This window comes from Periplaneta americana, chromosome 7, assembly GCF_040183065.1.
Source record: "Periplaneta americana isolate PAMFEO1 chromosome 7, P.americana_PAMFEO1_priV1, whole genome shotgun sequence".
In the NCBI taxonomy this organism is placed as follows: domain Eukaryota; kingdom Metazoa; phylum Arthropoda; class Insecta; order Blattodea; family Blattidae; genus Periplaneta; species Periplaneta americana.
In genome coordinates this window covers 20,633,405-20,651,650 of record NC_091123.1, presented here as the reverse complement: position 1 = coordinate 20,651,650, position 18,246 = coordinate 20,633,405, and the positions used below count along the sequence as shown (strand labels likewise).

Genomic DNA, 18,246 nt, shown 5'->3' with positions numbered 1-18,246 from the left:
GTTAATGGTAAGCAATGTTGATTGATTAATTATTTAATTATAATTAGTTGTCAGTTGACATATTTCTGCTAACATTACTTATTTCATGGTAAAAGTCTTTAAGGTTGCAAAACGAGGACAAGATGTCGTGTAGCGTTTTATCTGTTAGCTGTTCTAAAGAAAGTTAAGCACGGATTTATCTCTTGATTAATGATGATGTTGAAAGACCGCACGCCTTGGCTTGGATGAAGATATTAAGGACTTTTTTCCGAGCCAGAAATTTGTGGCTAGTAGTGTGAGCCAGATAGTGTTATCGTATCGCAGGCTATGAATGCCCGTTATTTAAATGACCTGCTTTATACAACAGTTTAAAGTGATTAGTGGCCGTTTCTATAAACTTTCCTCGTTCCTCTCTGTCACGTTGAACCAGTGGCGTATTTACAAATAATATATTAGGTCGATGTGCTATTTTCTGTAATAAATCAAGCTCATATTTATTTTCTGTAAGGACATTGTTCGATCTTAAACTAAAGACTAATAAAGCAAACTGTTTGGAATAAAAATGCCAAATAAATTTTTATTTATCCAGTGGTTTACTGAAAACTGACTTAAAAACACCTGTATTTTCAGATCCTGCAGTCACTCGTTTACTTTGATGACAGCAGTTGTGTACTTTCTCTGTCGTATTCCTAGCGAGACTCAACCATATTTACTGGCTAGCAGTGTTGCCAAAACAAATTGTATTCCCGTCAGTATAACACCTGGAAATCCGTCAGAATCCGTCAAAATTTAAAAAAAAACACCAAATAAATAAATACAAAGCAAATTTTCACACAGTTTACTTACCAATCCTGATTAAAATAATAATTCGTCAACATCTAACTTGATTACGAGGAAATCTGAAACAGCGGATTCTTAAACATAGTACGGAACAGGCAGGGCTGTTAAAATAAAAAGTAAAATCTTCCAAAAATTACAAAATTAAAAATGTTAGCAGCAAAAAATGTCAAAAGACGATGTAAATCGTAATTTCCACCAGAAAATCCGTCACCCGTCAAAGTCATTTTTTTCCCCGTCCGCTACATTGAAATTCCGTCAGTCTGTCAGTTTTGTCGGAATTTCCGTCCAGTTGGCAACATTGCTGGCTAGAGTACGTCCCACTGACAAATAGGTTAAAAATCAGCTGATTTGAATCGGTAATTTTCTGTACTTGATCGGTATACGTCAATATAAGAAAGCTAATACGTATAGTAATTTATGTAATAGAGTTTCCCCAGAATAAATTGGCTTATTCATATCTAAAAAAGTACGATAACGTTGAGTTTTTTACATTTGTGAAATTAAATATAAAAACAGGTACCAAATATGGACATTAACATGATTTATTCCAAATACCATCCCCTGTCACTGCTAAAGTAAAGGCACTCAATGCCCTTGCATCATGTTTAACTACTCTTAATTATTTTTGGCATGTAGGCTGTCACGGCTGGTCTGGTTTCTATGTGATGCAGGTTTTCCGGAGTCACTGATGATGTTTGCCCTATCAGCTTTGCCAACTGGACGGAAATTCCGTCATTACTGACGGAATTTCAACGTAGCGGACGGGAAATGAATGACTGACGGGTGACGGATTTTCTGACGGAAATTACAATTTACATCGTCTTTTGACCTTTTTAGTGCTGTCATTTCATTTATTTAATTTTTGGGGGATTTTACTTTTTCATTGAACTGTGCCGTATCATGTTAAAAATCCCCTGTTTCAGATTTCCTCGTAGTGATCAAGTCAGAGGTTGACGAATTAATATTTTAACTTTTTAAACTAGGCAACAATGTAACTTTATTATCTCAACAATAGGATTTGCTCTCCACACAGTAACACAGTATTCGTTAGTGCACTCCACCGACGACAACGACAATTTACTTGGAGTATTACGAACAACAATGAACTGTTAATCTTAACTAATATTTACAAAGCACTATTTACAAATCAGAACTGTCAGTTCTCAGTTCTCAGTTCTTCTAGCTCAGTCACTCAAGTTCACAGTATCTCGAACCACAGACCTTCAGAGACAGTCCACTGTACTCGAACTCAGGTCCCTCCAACTGCGGTCCACTGCACTCGAACTCAGGCCTTCGGTTGCTGACACAGTTGCGGACGCACACTCAAGTCGAACTCCGGTACACAAGACTGGCTGGCTTGCTCTGTTCACTGGCTTACTCACTGAATGACTGAATAAACTGAAAACTGCTCAAGTTCGCTCGCGTTTCTTCTTTTATAGCTAAACCATAGTTACGAGAAATTTCTACGGGTGACCTCTCGAATTATCTGGATTCTCCACTTCGACGGACTTCTGGAAGAGTCGGGAGGGTCCGTCCCCCCTTCACTCCGCACGTAGCAGTTGCGCGCGCAACCTCCCCTCGTCGCGTTGACGTAATACACCCCCTCTGCCCTTCAGCATGAAGATGCTCCCCGTACCAGCGTTTCGTCTGCCGCGCGCCCTGTCGGACGCGTGTTCAAACCCCGTTGCAGCTGTCACAATACTTTAATCAAGATTGTTAAATAAGTTGTTAAAATTTGCTTTTTATTTCTATATTATTATTAATAATAATAATAATAATAATAATAATAATAATAATAATAATAATAATAATAATCTAATGCTCCAGACTATTGGAACTCAGCCATTAGTCTTCTAGCCTCCCAATATGTTTGTCCATTCGTCCCGTTCCAGAATTTGTGAAGAGCAGTACATTTCCTAAGAAGGTCGCAGTTCATGACGGCATTTCTTCTGCACAGCATACAATTCGTGAATCCAGAATGTTAAAGCGATGGAAGTGTTCTGCCAAGCAGTCGTGTACTGTAGTTGGGCGGAATGCTGTTACAGCTTTGCTTCGGGAAGTTTCCGGAATGATGTTTTTTTCCGTTGCCGATTTCGCCCAACATCTTCCCTCGACTAATTTCTTTCAGTTGGTCTGATCTTTTCTTTCTAAAAGTGGAAATGATTATTGATTTTGCTGAACAAAAAGATAAGAGTTGTTTCCTGTATTTGTATATAGACAGCTATATTGAATGAGTCTTATTAATGTTTTTGTTAATTTTGACGGATTCTGACGGATTTCCGGTGTTAGACTGACGGGGATACAATTTATGTGTTGGTAATACTGACCGCAGTAGCAGACGAAACGTCTGGTAGAAATAATATTGTGACACCCACGTGAGATTCGATCTCACGACCGACGGAGGAGAGGCTAAGTCGGCCGTGTTTTGGGCGGGTTGCGCGCGCATCTGGTGCTTGCGGAGAGAAGAAAGGGGAAAGAGCGACCGCGGTAGAGACCAGAGGAGTCCGTCGAAGTGGAGATATCCAGATAATTCGAGAGGACACCCGTAGAAATTTCTCGTAACTATGGTTTAGCTATAAAAGAAGAAACGCGAGCGAACTTGAGCAGTTTCAGTTTATTCAGCCAGTCAGTAAGTTAGCGTTGTGAACAGAGCAAGCCAGCCAGTCTTGTGTACCGGAGTTTGACTTGAGTGTGCGTCCGCAACTGTGTCAGCATCCGAAGGCCTGAGTTCGAGTGCAGTGGACCGCAGTTGGAGGGACCTGAGTTCGAGTGCAGTGGACCGCAATTGGAGGGACCTGAGTTCGAGTACAGTGGACTGTCTCTGAAGGTCTGTGGATCGAGATACTGTGAACTCGAGTGACTGAGCTAGAAGAACTGTGAACTGAGAACAGACAGTTCTGATTTGTAAATAGTGCTTTGTGAACATCAGTTAAAATTCAGTTCATTGTTGTTCTCAGTATTCCAAGTACATTGTCATTGTCGTCTGTGGAGTGCAATAACGAATACTGTGTTACTGTGTGGAGAGCAAATCCCATTGTTGACGGGAGTGAAGTTAAATTGTAGAGAGTGAAGAGTTATTGTTGTGACAATAAATTACATTGTTGTTAGTAAATAAAATTTACAATATCAATAGACCACGACATCTTTGGCAATATTTCATTTGTTTTGCATCATATTTTCATATTTTTATGGCATATTTTGGTATTTTTAGGGCATAAGGTCATGCATAGTTCCAAAATTTTTAGGTCGTTGTAATTAGTATCTCTGAGAGATCATGATCAAGCAGTACAATAGAGTTGTATATGGGAATATTTGTTGATATATTAGAGTCATAAATACATAACCACCTGCATAAATATAATAAACATTTTGCGGCAATTTGAGCTGTCTTCTCTATTCCAGCTGAGGTCGTCTGCGCTTGACGAGGAAATTACACCCATACTGTAGGGGAGACTGTTGTACCTTTAGCATAGTGTACCTTTGAACATTTTTTGTTTTTTAATTTTTGCTGCTACCTAGAGGACTCAAACCGAAGTAGATTGTAGAAAAAGCCGCTAAGTAGCTCTGGTCTTAGTTTCAGTTTGATTTATTGCAAAGTGGGAGTTCCGTGGACAAAATAATTTTTTTTAGTACCAAAAGTAAACATTTCGTTCATTGATGTATGTTTTCTAATACAAAACCAGATTGCATTTGTTAATGTCTTTCAAGTACGGTGTGTTCCCTATCATCTAGTGAGTAATAACATATTTTAATTTCCATGATTTATTTGACTCTCTAGTTTTCGGAGCCATATTTGTTTAAACGTGCACCCTCTTGTACCTTTGAACACAAAACATCTTGTACCATGGAACATGTTCCAAATTACACGATACTATCGGTTTTTGTTTTTCTTTTATTTTAAGGTCATGTCACGAAGTAAGTCTGGAATTAAAGAGGCCCCCAATTGATCCGGATGTCTTGAAGAAAGCTGTTGAAGCAGTTATGGCTCCTCCAGGAAATAAAATCTAAATCAGAGAAGCCTGTTCTGGGTTATGATTGAAAATACATTTTAAATATAATTGTCAGTTTTTACAGCTATATTCCCACCTATATTCCATGTGTTCCAACTTACAAGAGGGTATGTTCCAAGGTACATAAACCTGTTGTACCTTTGAACACATTACATATCCTTTCATTTTATTTTTTCCATCTTTAATATATCTGTAAAACAGGAAAATACATACACGAAGTTGTAAAGGAATCTTCAATAATTATTTCAAGCATTTTTTCATTTAAAATGTTTCATTTCCCAAAATTAAAAAAAATAAAACGTGAAAAGTGTTTAAAGGTACAACAGTCTCCCCTACACACAAAATAAACAGAACAACCGTGAAAGACTAAAATCTCATAAAAATATATATTCTACAATGATTATTATGTGCTATATAACGATTTCATTTCTTTCCCTGTAATTACACTAAAATTCCTCCAACGAATGCCACGCAAATACTTTTCCCCCGAAATCTCTTTCAACGAGTAAAGATTTCTCCAGTTTTGTGGGAAATTCCTAAATCTGGCAACACTGCATCAATTGCAATTTGTTGTAAGACGAACTTTGGTTGATAGCGGGTGTAAATCTCGGCTTCAACGCTGAAGAGTATCATTACGTCTGATAGCCGTCGGGCGGCGTGGGACGGCTGACCTTTGACTTATAGGAACTCGGAGCTATAGCATTGTACCCTGACAACTTTCTAATGTGCTGTGCACCCAGCTACCATAGGCAGGTCCAACTGTAGCTCATAATCAGGGAACGGATTTATATGGACTAAAAATATATGAAAAATGTAAATATATATGTAGTTATTTTTACCAAAATATGGAATTAAATATGGATTTTTACCAAAATATGGAATTAAATATGGACTTAAAATTATAAAAAAATGACTATGTACTTTAAATATTGGTACATTTTAATCAAACTAAACAAAAAATATAATGGACGTACCTTATCTTCCAATGTAGTTTCAACAAAACACAATTTTTATTGTCTGTTACCATAACAATAGGTTACAAACATTTCTTTCAAGTGCTGAAAAGTGAATCTTCTTCTATTGTCTCTGAGGATAGATTTATACTGACTAAAAGAGCGTTCGACGTCACAAGAAGTAACTGGTACATAATTCAATTTCACAATGTCTGCTGGGGATAAGTCCAAGTTAATCTTCACTGTTGATTCACCACTCATCACAGCAACAACCTTTTGTAGTTCTTCATATCCAGGGTTTTTTGAAAGTACAGTGTCCACCTTAGCTCTTACTGCATCTGCAACTTTACCTCTACCACGATTCAGTTGTTCCACAGTACTATTTATAATTTCAAAACTTTCAGATAGTGAAAGGTGCCTATTTTGGAGACTTTTGAGCGTTTTTATGATGCATGAAAATGTATGCTGAATGTGAGCTAAGTCATTCTTCACACTTATGTCACAGGTAACTGTTTTCGCAGTATCAATTGAGACTGCATCTTCAGAGTCCAATGCAAGGAGAACATTGTTAATAGAGTCTATATGTTCGGCATAATATTCAACTGCTTCTAGCCATGTACCCCATCTAGTTAAAATTGGCTTTGGTGGCAATGGAATTTCAGGGTACATTTCTTTCAACACGTTAACTCTACTGGGAGCTTTGAGAAATACTTTTTTCACTGATGAAATCAACAAATCTACTTTAGGGAAATTGTCTCTGACCACTTCTGCCACACGATGAAATGCATGCGCCACACAAGTAAAATGAGTCAATTTAGGATATACAACAGATAATGCTTGTCCAGCTTTGACCATATAAGGGGCAGCATCGCTAATAAAGAATAACACATTATCGTACATAATACCCTTTGGCCACAGGATACCCATAGCTTCGTTGAACAGTTTAACTATAGTTTTGTTATTGCACTTTTCTAGAACATCACAATGTAAAAGAATTCGTTCAGAATATTGTTCACTTAACAAACCGATAACTACATTACCAACAAGTCTACCTTCTTTGTCGGGAGTCTCATCAATGGAAACCCAAATTGAACTATCTTTAATTTCATCTCTTATCTTCTGTATTGTCTCATCGTAGATGGATGGAGCATACGTCTTCCTAAGTGTTGACTCATCCGGGATTGTATGTTGAGTATATTTTTCAAGGAATTCCCTGAAGACCTTATTCTTTAGTTTGTAGAGAGGAATATCAGCAGAGATGAGAGAACGGCACAGGTCGATGTTAAACTCAGATCTTACATTCGATGTTGTTGGTTGTGTTAAAAACAATTGTCTCTGCTTGGAATTTAGTTGTTTGTTGGCCTGATGTTTACTAGTTGTAATGTGTTGTTGCACCAGGAACTTTTGTGTAGATGATACTGCACACTGACACAAATTACAAAATAATATTTTATTGTCAGTTGATAAACCATCTTCTTTAAATTCTGAAATGTAACTTGTTAGTTTTGATTTTAAATTGACTGAATGACGTACTTTTGGCATATTTACCGTCTTTATAGTATGATTTACAAAACTGAACCTATGTGTACTCTGACTGGCATTTAACTGTTGAGCTGCACAACTGAAGTCTGTTAAAAATTTTAAATTAAATTAATACAGTTTTGTAACTTACTTTCCCATTGTTGATAGGACTGCTAATTTTCAAATAACTCTGATGTTAAAGGGATTACTGAACATGTGTTTAAATCTCTATTGTTGAAATGTATTTTTAAAAGTTAATGGAATTTTGTTTTGTTTTATTGTTAAACCTAATATAATATGGACTGTTTTATATGAAATATGGAAAATATATGGAAATTAACGAAAATATGTACTAAACTCTAAAATATGGAAAAATATGGAAAATAAAAGTAGGATTTTTCAACCCTACACATTGTGAAACATAAAGATAATGCAAAATATAAATTATATTAGCTTTATAAGTAAATATGTATTTACATATAAATCCTTTCCCTGCTCATAATATAAGATCAAGTTCCAGCGTTCTTCAATAAATACTCAGACGATGTCAAAAACGACACTTTCCTTTCAAGAGAGATGATATGAAGGGTTCAGAGCCATAGTGGGCCAAGCGCCATTTATTAAAAACGGAGAAAGCAAGGGTTAAAGTTAAGTGAATACCATAGTTTAATGAAGATTGACATATCATTTAGTTTTAATGGGCTGCTGATCCGGAGCTGCGTTCGGGCTTGGGTTGGATCCCCTTTTGGTCTCAATGAATGGTTTCTTCCGAGGTTTTCCCCAGCAGTGGGACTGAAGCCGGATGGTCTATGGCAAGTCCTCGGCATCACTTCATTTCCCCCTTTGATTTGATTACCTGGTTGGGTTTTTCCGAGGTTTTCCCCAACCAAAAGGCAAATGCCGGGTAATCTTTTGGCGAATCCTCGGACCTCACTTCATCATTGTAGAAAATTACTACATTGTAAAACTGTAAAAATTGTAAAATATTGTAAAAATTTGTAAAAATGTAATTGTAATATTGTAAAATTTTGACTTGTTCCACATCTTAAAGCTTCATTGCTCATGTAAGATCTATGGAAGATAATAAATGAATGAATTTACTTGCTATATGTTTGCATTAAATTATTGTGATAACTTCATTTCAACCCTTGTTTTCTACGGTTTTAGTAAATGGCGCTTGGCCCACTGTGGTTCTGAACCCTTCAATTTTGATGCTGAACTTGGACTGTAACGCAACCGAATGCATAACAGCACGAGATGTCAACATTTAACGAATAATACAGGAAAAAATAAACGTGTTACACACTCCTGTTTGCCTAATTATTTAATAACAGATGAGTTTACTTTTTTGAAGTCATGGATAATATTAACATTAAGTAAATTATACAGTAATGACAGAATAGCTCACTTTGTTCAGAACCTAATATATTAATATAAATTAACAATATTCTTCAAACTATCCACGACTGTACACAGATCCACAGAATGCCACTATGCATTGTTTATATGAACATATTGTGTATCGTGCAAATCAAGCTTTCAGGTATAACTCCCTGTAAAGTTAATTTGAATAATTTTGAGGGAAAAATTGTTCCGGGGTCGGGTATTGAACCCGGGACCTTTGGTTAAACGTGCCAACGCTGTACCAACTGTGCTACCCGGGAACTCTACCAGACACCGATCCAATTATTGAAATTAACTTTACAGGGAGTTATACCTGAAACCTTGATTTGCATAATACAAGTCACTGTTCGTTAACAGAAAACCACAATTTAAGTCACACAGAGTTAGTGTGCACTCAGTGTTGGTTGCTTGACGGTTGTCAGCCCACTTTGAGGTCTGTGGATATGGAGGGGAAAAATTGGATCGGTGTCTGGTAGAGTTCCCGGGTAGCTCAGTTGGTAGAGCGTTGACACGTTTAATCAAAGGTCCCGGGTTCAATACCCGACCCCGGAACAATTTTTTCCTCAAAATTATTCATATTGTGTATCGTCTGTAGCAAACGGGAGCAGAGCTGTAAGCAGAACGAGGCGCGCGTAACATCTATACTCCTCGCTATATTAAACTGAAATGTACTGTTTTGATACAAACTTCCTACCTATGCTAACAACATTAGCATTCGGTTGTGGATGATAGTGTTGTTACAGCAAGGATCTGAAATTGCCATTTTTTTTGTTTCACCACGCATCCTGGATCTGATGTCCATACTCGGCGTGGGGAAAGACGTATTTTGCTTAAAAAAAATTGGGAAGTACTTCGTTGTCATTGCGAATAGTAAGACACTGCATTATACAGGGACATCATTTTATTTTTACTTCAATTTTTATTGTACCTGAGTTTTTGAATGTACTTCACTCCCACCCCTTCTACTAACGAAGTTTCAACTGTTCTCCAGACAGAATCAAGGCCGCTTATAGTAAACAGCACTGAGTTACTGAGTATAGTACGTTCCAGAAATATCTTCGTGTTTTCCAGTGACGAAAGAACTTTTAATATTGAATCATATTTTCGCACAGGTACTGTCCGTTTGCCTACGTCGCATCCCGATTTCACCTGCTTCTGCACGCCTCTCTGTAAAAGCAGGGCTATCTTAGCTCTTTTCTGAAAACATTAATTTCTGTTAGGAATTGGACGTTTACGTAATATTATACAACTGTTTAAAATAACTTAAATAAAAGGGTCTCGTTAAGTAATTAACTGTCACGTGATTTCCCTCCTTTCTACGATCCTGCGGCATAACCACTTGGACGGACAGTAGATAGCATGTCTGAGTAATATTATCTGTGCGGGTCGGGCAGAAGTGAAGATTGAATTTACAGTACATAAGGTACTCTTTTGTAGAGTAGGTACAGAATTATTTCAACATGAGTTACTACTACGAAGGACGAAACTGATAATTGGAATTAGATGCAATAGTCTATAGTGCGGTAATATGCACAAAAGAACTAAAGCCTGTAGGCTATCGGAATGAACGGCTACCATTTTCAAAAATGTGTTTAAATATCCATATTATTATTATTTTTCAATTGAACTTCATTCTCTATAATGTACGCTAATGTGTGGTGTAGATAGTATAATATACACTGCATAATGAACACGTTCGCATGGATAACTCAGTTCGTGAGTAAAAACACTTATTCTTAGTACAGTACTGCATTTTGATTAAATAAAAACCTAATGAAAATTATCGAACTCAAATCGCGATATTTCCTAGTTTACGTAAATGGATGAAGTACTTTTCTTCCCTCCTATACCTAGTAAAGTGATTTGTTTGTGTTTTACGCCAGTATCATCGAACTCCGGTTGTGGAAGTGGGTAGCGAACGGTGTTTCCGGTTCTCTAAAGGTATAGCCAGGTTAATATTAAAAATGTTAGTAAAAATAAAATGATGTCCCTGTAGAAGACATGATTCTACGCATGGATTCGCTACGTTTGGTTTAGGGCGTTTCCATAACAACTGTCAGCTCTACAAAAGTATTATGGTTTTGTTTAGAAAAGACCTCGCGTCAGTCTGTATCGTTTGCATGACAACCGTCAACTAACTCCACATCAATCCCATGTTCCTATTTTTGTTTACAAGAGACATCGTGTCATTCTTTATAACAAGACAAAAGAGCTGAAGAAGTCATAACTAGACATACAGTTTGGCAACATTTATTTTATAATGTTTGCATCATAGCCCTCATCTGCACATCACTCTTCTTCTTCCTCTTGTTTGAAAAAGTCGCCGTTCCATTGTCGGAAACAAAACAAAGCAGCTGAAGGCATGACAACATTAAGTTTTAACAGTTTCCATGACAACGGTGTTTACCCTTGGTCATATGGCCCCGTTAATACTGAACCTTCAATATGTCAAGTTCATATTTCAGTTATAACAGCTGAACAGATAATACAGGGTGGAAATAATATAACTGTATAGATTTAATACTTTATTCCTTGGATAGAGTACAAGAAAGAATTCTACGAGGGAGAGTCAAAAAGTAACCTTAATAAATTGTTTTATTAATTGAATATGTACGATAAGACTACAAACACTTCATCACTTTTCAACATAGTCCCAACTACGTTCAATGCAAGTGTTCCTGTTATACAGGGACATCATTTTAGTTTTACTAACATTTTTAATATTAACCTGGCTATACATTTAGAGAACCGGAAACACCGTTCGCTACCCTCTTCCGCGACTGGAGTTCCATGCTACTGGCGTAAAACACAAACAAATCACTTTACTAGGTATAGGAGAGAAGAAAAGTAGTTCGTCCATTTACGTAAACTAGGAAATATCGCAATTTTGAGTTCGATAATTTTCATTAGGTTTTTATTTAATCAAAATACAGTACAGTATTAACAATGAGTTTTTTTACTCACGAACTGAGTTTTCCATGCGGACGTATTCATTATGCAGTGTATATTATACTGTCTACAGCACATTAGCCTACAATATAGAGAATGAAGTTAAGTGGAAAAATAATCATAATATGGATATTTAAACACATTTTTGAAAATGGTGGCCGTTCATTTCGATACAGGCTTCAGTTCTTTTGTGCATATTATCGCACTATAGACTATTGTACCTAATCCCAATTACCAGTTTCGTCCTTCGTACTAGTAACTCATGTTGAAATAATTCTGTACCTACTGTATAAAAGAGTACCTTACGTACTGTAAATTCAATCTTCACTTCTGCCCGATCCAAGAAGATAAAATTACTCAGACATGCTATCTACTGTCCGCCCAAGTGGTTATGCCGCAGGATCGTAGAAAGGGGGGAAATCACGTGACAGTTAATTACTTAACGAGGCCCTTTTATTTAAGTTATTTTAAACAATTGTATAGGTATAATATTACGTAAACGTCCAATTCCTAACAGAAATTAATGTTTTCAGAAAAGAGTTAAGACAGCCCAGCTTTTACAGAGGGGCGTGCAGAAGCAGGCGGGTGAAATCGGGATGCGACGTAGGCAAACGGACAGTACCTGTGCGAAAATATGGTTCAATATTGAAAGCTCTTTCGTCACTGGAAAACGCGAACATATTTCTGGAACGTACTATACTTACTAACTCAGTGCTGTTTACTATATGAAGCCTTGATTCTGTCTGGAGGACAGTTGGAACTTCGTTAGTAGAAGGGGTGGGAGTGAAGTACATTAAAAAACTCAGGTACAATAAAAATTGAAGTAGAAATAAAATGATGTCCCTTTACTATGTTAATAGTGATGAAGTGTTTGTAGTCTTAGTGTACATATTCAATTAATGAAACAATTATTAAGGTTACTTCTTGACTCTCCCTCGTAATATCATATTAGTCCCAAATCAATACTTTTCTCAGAAAAAAAAATCCGTAAATGTTAACACTGTTTTACTCGAGAAGTACTGTCTGATTCTCGTATCATTAGAAAAACTGGTAGGGGATGATTTATCCCTTTGCAGGTTTTAAATAAAATGGGCGGTTTTCTTGTATATTAAATAAAAAATTAACACGTATGGTTATTTCCTGCCATTAGGAAGGCTAGCAACTAGAGTTGAATAACGATCGAGAAAGCAAGACTAACAGCGCCCGCAAAGCAGAAAACCCGCACGACAATATTGACTACATCGAGTAGTTGACGTAAAGACTGCTTGTGAGCGTTTGAAGACTTCGGGAATTGTCGAGTCTCGAACGTCAAGCAGCCTTGAATCGTCACAGTTGTTTATACTCACAGACCAGACTGAACTTTTAACTGTTTTGGCAACAATCAATTAGCCTATTTGAAAATCATTTCTACTTTTCAGTGTATAATAATCCGTTCCCCAATCTTTATATAATTACTAGGCCCTTATTAAAAGGCTAGAATTTTTCTTTTCGTATGTTTGAGTTCAAGTGTACAATCTCAAGTAAAAAAAAAAAAAATATTAACGCTTTATTTAACGTTATGTTTTATGTTTCTTAGAAATGCAAATTTATTTGAATTTTTTTTTCTATCTATATAACCGTAGGTAATTTCATTACAATAGAAGCAGAACATTTTGATAACTATGATACTATTCTCTTTTGTCTTTTTGTCTCATTTAAACATTTATGTTATTTATTTCAATGATGTATATGTTATTCAAAGTTACGAAATCTTTCCACGCTGACCAAATGCTATTTCGAGATGATGAGCAGATTCGAAGTGCACAAGAGTTACAAGACGAGACTCAAAGACAAGTGCAATGAACACAGCGAGCGAGAGCGGCAGTTAGTTTTGTTCATCTTTACTAGCAACCCTGCTGCGATTAACTAAGGGACGGAATGCTGCCATTCAAATTTCTTTTCGTGTATGTGTTCTTAGGTGAGCCAGCGATGCGCTGTTGCCAGACTACGTAGATTTTCAGCCTAGTTTCCTAATTAACCACGAATTTAATTACAGAAAGCATAACAGTTTCTTTTTAAATTTATTTTAATGTATTCTATTGCCCCCTTCAGCCTGCACAGTTATATCACTTCACTCTGTATAATGAGATAGCTTCCCGTTACTATCTGTCATTTAATGTGTGTTACAGGAGCGGCTCAAAATCCCTGGATGGGGCTCGGTTAGGCAAGCCGAAATTTACCGTGGCTCCTACGTGTGACCGCCCGCTCTCCCAGCAAGGTAAGTTCTGTGGAGTGTGAATGTATTCGTATAGCCTACCTATGTTTCTGGTGTATTGCAGCTTTGTACAGGGTGTCCCAAAAATGTTGGGCAAAACGTTTAGGAATGCATTCCATACACTGTGCAAAAAGCGTGAAAAATTGTTCTGTTAACGTATATCCAGAAATGCATGGCTTTTAGCTAAAATGATTTATTTCCATGACAGTTCATATAGTTACATTAATAGCATGTTACTTTATGTGTAACAAACACTAAATTAGGGCACTTCGCTAAATTGATCGACTATTCACACAACTCGCTTCACCAACTAAATGACAAATTGTGTTCATAATAAATTGTGTTAAATTGTATGTGGGAGCTGAATAATTTGAATGAATAGAGGAAATGGGAGGAGAAACACTTAAAAGGTACGCGAAAACGTACGTTTTGAAAAAAAAGTGTAACGCAGAGCTAAGAAGTAGATCGGGGAAAAAAAGAGACATTATGAATCTCGCTTGAAATACCTCGAAGGAAAATACAACATACCTGAAAATCGCTGGAGGTGTTTGGATTAGCGCGTGGAGCTATTGGGTTGTTGCAAAATTTCTTAACGTTTTTTTTGGCTGTGACAAATGTTTCTATGTGAGATAAATAAAAGACAGAAATTAATCACTAATATATTCCCCTACATGAGTGATGCCTTATTGGTGTCACTTGTAAGGTTCAAACCTGTCTTCAGACAGTTGACCAATTGTTTAATGAACTTCACGAAGTTTCGTTTATGTTGAAATTTGTGTATGAAAAGGTCTCTCACTTTGAGAGAGGAACAGAGATTAAAGGTGTTCGAGAATAAGGTGTTTAGAAAAATATTTGGGGCTAAGAGGGATGAAGTTACAGGAGAATGGAGAAAGTTACAGAACGCAGAACTGCACGCATTGTATTCTTCACCTAACATAATTAGGAACATTAAATCCAGACGTTTGAGATGGGTAGGGCATGTAGCATGTATGGATGAATCTAGGAATGCATATAGAGTGTTAGTTGGAATACTTGAGGAAAAAAGACCTTTGGGGAGGCCGAGACGTAAATGGGAGGATAATACAGAGGGTCGTACTGAAAGTTATGAGCAACACATTGCTATAGTTTCAATTTCAACAATGTGACAAAAACGATTATGTGATCATAATCTGCAGACTTTACACTATGTATTGACATATTGTGACGTCATTAATTTCTATCATGTGACCACAGGCAATGTTTGCAAAATGGTCGATAACGGTGGTTCATTTCGACAGCGTGCTGTTATTAAATTCCTTGTGAAAGAAGAAAAATCTGCTGCTGAAATTCACCTCAGACTTCAACGTGCATACGGAGATGTGTGCATGGGCGCCAGCAGTGTTAGGAGATGGATGAAACGTTTCGAAGATGGGAACACGAGCATCCAAGATGAGCCTCGTAGCGGTCGCCCTCGAACTGCCTCCACGGAACGCAACTAGGAAAGAATTTATGAGTTCTGGGATGCATTTTGGTTGAATTTTTTGAACCTGGATAGACCATAAATGCTGTCCGCTATATTCAGACAGTTTTGAAGCTCCGTCGTGCATTGCGCGAGAAACGCCCAGGAAAGAAGATCATCCTGAAACACAATAACGCGTGGCCTGGCACTGATCGAGTCACCGTAGAGAAAATCAAAACATTTGGGTAATCTCCCTACAGTCCCGACTTGGAACCCTCCGACTATCATATTTTCGGTTCTGTAAAGGAGCAGCTGCGAGGCCAACGCTACGAGACGCTGGAGGACATCCGGAAAGCAGTGCGTCAGTGTCTTCGAGAAGATAAAACGGACTTCTACAGCAAGGGAATTTTCAGACTTACAGAACGGCGGGAAAAAGTGTGCAAAAAATGGAGGGTATGTTGAAAAGTGACAGAAAGGTTTGTAGATTAAGATAATTTTTTTATTGGGTTATTTTACGACGCTGTATCAACATCTAGGTTATTTAGCGTCTGAATGATATGAAGGTGATAATGCCGGTGAAATGAGTCCGGGGTCCAGCATCGAAAGTTACCCAGCATTTGCTCGTATTGGGTTGAGGGAAAACCCCAGAAAAAACCTCAACCAGGTAACTTGCCCCGACCGGGATTCGAACCCGGGCCACCTGGTTTCGCTGCCAGACGCGCTGACCGTTACTCCACAGGTGTGGACGATTAAGATGTCAAAAAACTAAAAATTAAGATTTAAAACAACGGGTTGCTCATGGCTCTCAGTATGACGCTCTTATTAAAATAAGATCTGAGGAAGCTGGGATGTGATGCTAGGGACTGGATTAATCTTGCTCAGGATGGGGACCGATGGCAGGCTTATGTGAGGCCGGCAGTGAACCTTCGGGTTCCTTAAAAGCCATAAGTAAGTAAGTATGAAAAGGCCACTGACATGGCCCGATGTAACCAGGTTCGAATACCGTTTGAGCAAGTTATTTGGCTGTTCTCTCCCCTCCGAGATTTTCTCCAACCTTAAAAGGCATACGTCAAGTAATTCCATTGCAAATCATCGGACAAATTCATACTGTCTATATAATTTTCGAAACCTTGTTTCTTCTGTCACTCGAAGTGGCAACAACGCATTTTATATCTCCATTCGTCTGTTGTCCGCCACCCGCATTTTAATGTGACAGAGGTTATAGCTTTTTACAAGATAACATTTGAGTGCATTATCGCAATATGTGTCATTCTGCAAGTGCATGTTTACTGGAATTTTCTCATTGTTTATCACCAGAATATTTCGCAACCTAAAGTTTGTTATGCTATATGGAATATTTAAAGTAGGCCTATAACTGAGTAAATATGGTCTTAGCAATTACAATACAACTGTTGGGTTGTTCTACCGTTTTCACAAGTAACAAAAACGCTCGTGTATCGTTAGAAGTCAAAGAACTGTTATCATGAGCAATATATTCTGCGGTTTAAGTTTTGTTGGGTATAAGAATGAAGTTGCATGCTGTTCGAACATAAATATCACTGACCTGGGAACAGAAAAATGTTAAGAACCTTTGTCATTGACTTAGAAGTATTTCATAGCAGTGACTACCAGGCGCGTCTAATCCATCAACGTTTAATTTCCATGGTAACAGACGTAGTTATTGATTAAGCAATAAAATGTATGTAAAAACAAATCCGTATTGAATTAAGGACGCGGACATGTTCAAAAATTTATAGAAGTGTCCACTGTAGACAGGAATTTACAATTAGAATACAGAATGTTCCATTTATGTTGCTCACTCAAAATAAATTTTTTCTTACTGTTAGGGAAAAATTGTTTCAAACAAATGTTGTTTAAGTACATCTGGGTATTAAAACTATGGGTATATTTTTCTTGTAAAATTGTTCGTTAAGGAAATGTGAATAATGACTTCATTTATTTAAATATTACCATGTATATTTTATTCAGGAAATCACTTCAACTCAAGGGCTGTTCAAAATGTATCAAACTGTACCATTCTGATTAACAAAACGTTGAGAGATGCAAAATAATAATGTAGGCCTATGTGCTTACCTCAAGTCCGAAGCAAAGTAACACTTTGTAGCATTGCAATACTATTATTGGCATTATTATAAATGGTACCCTAAATGACAGACAATATATCAGAGTTTTAAGGGCCATTCTTCATGATTTTTGGAGGTATACTTTTGAGAAACAGAATGGTTAGGGCCTATGTGGTACCGACCAGCATGATGGATAACCTATAGTACATAACGCCTTAAGAGCCCATAGTGTTGTGGACAGAAAATATCCTATTAGGTGGATTGGACTTAGTTGATCTGCTCGTTCTTTTGACCTTACTTCACTAGACTTTTTTTTTTTTTTTAGGAGCGGTCATGGACGCTATCTAAATGTTCGAATACCAGAGGATATGCAACAACGTATTATTAATGCTTGTACTTCAGGGTTGCCCTGGGTAGCGCAGTCGGTATAACGCTGGCCTTCTGTGCCCTAGGTTGCGGGTTCGATCCTGGCCCCAGTCGATAGAATAATTTAAGTGTGCTTAAAAGCGACAGGATCATGTCAATAGATTTACTGGCATGTAAAAGAACTTCTGCAGAACAAAATTCCGGCACACAGACGACACTAATATAACCTCGGCAGCTACGAGCGTCGTTAAATAGAACATAACTTTAAGGGGTTAGGTACAGCTTACAGAGTAAAATTTTTGGAAATATTCAACATATTTTTCCTCCAATACTGTATCTTGTAGAAAAATGAAAATTGGTAGGTGCAAAACAATGTCCTTCTGCTATATATATTAAAAATATATTTTTACGGTTTAAAAAAATTATTTATATATATATGTATTTTTTT

At 37.2% G+C, this 18,246-nt stretch overlaps 1 protein-coding gene across 1 annotated transcript in view; it reads left to right on the top strand.

Annotated features, from left to right (window-relative positions):
* trc (Serine/threonine-protein kinase tricornered) overlaps positions 1 to 18,246 on the top strand; it is a 489,712-nt gene that overhangs the window by 76,556 nt on the left and 394,910 nt on the right. The window contains exon 3 of the mRNA XM_069830379.1: positions 13,825 to 13,913. Coding sequence (XP_069686480.1) covers positions 13,825 to 13,913 — 89 coding nt within the window. The remainder of the gene's footprint in view (positions 1 to 13,824; positions 13,914 to 18,246) is intronic.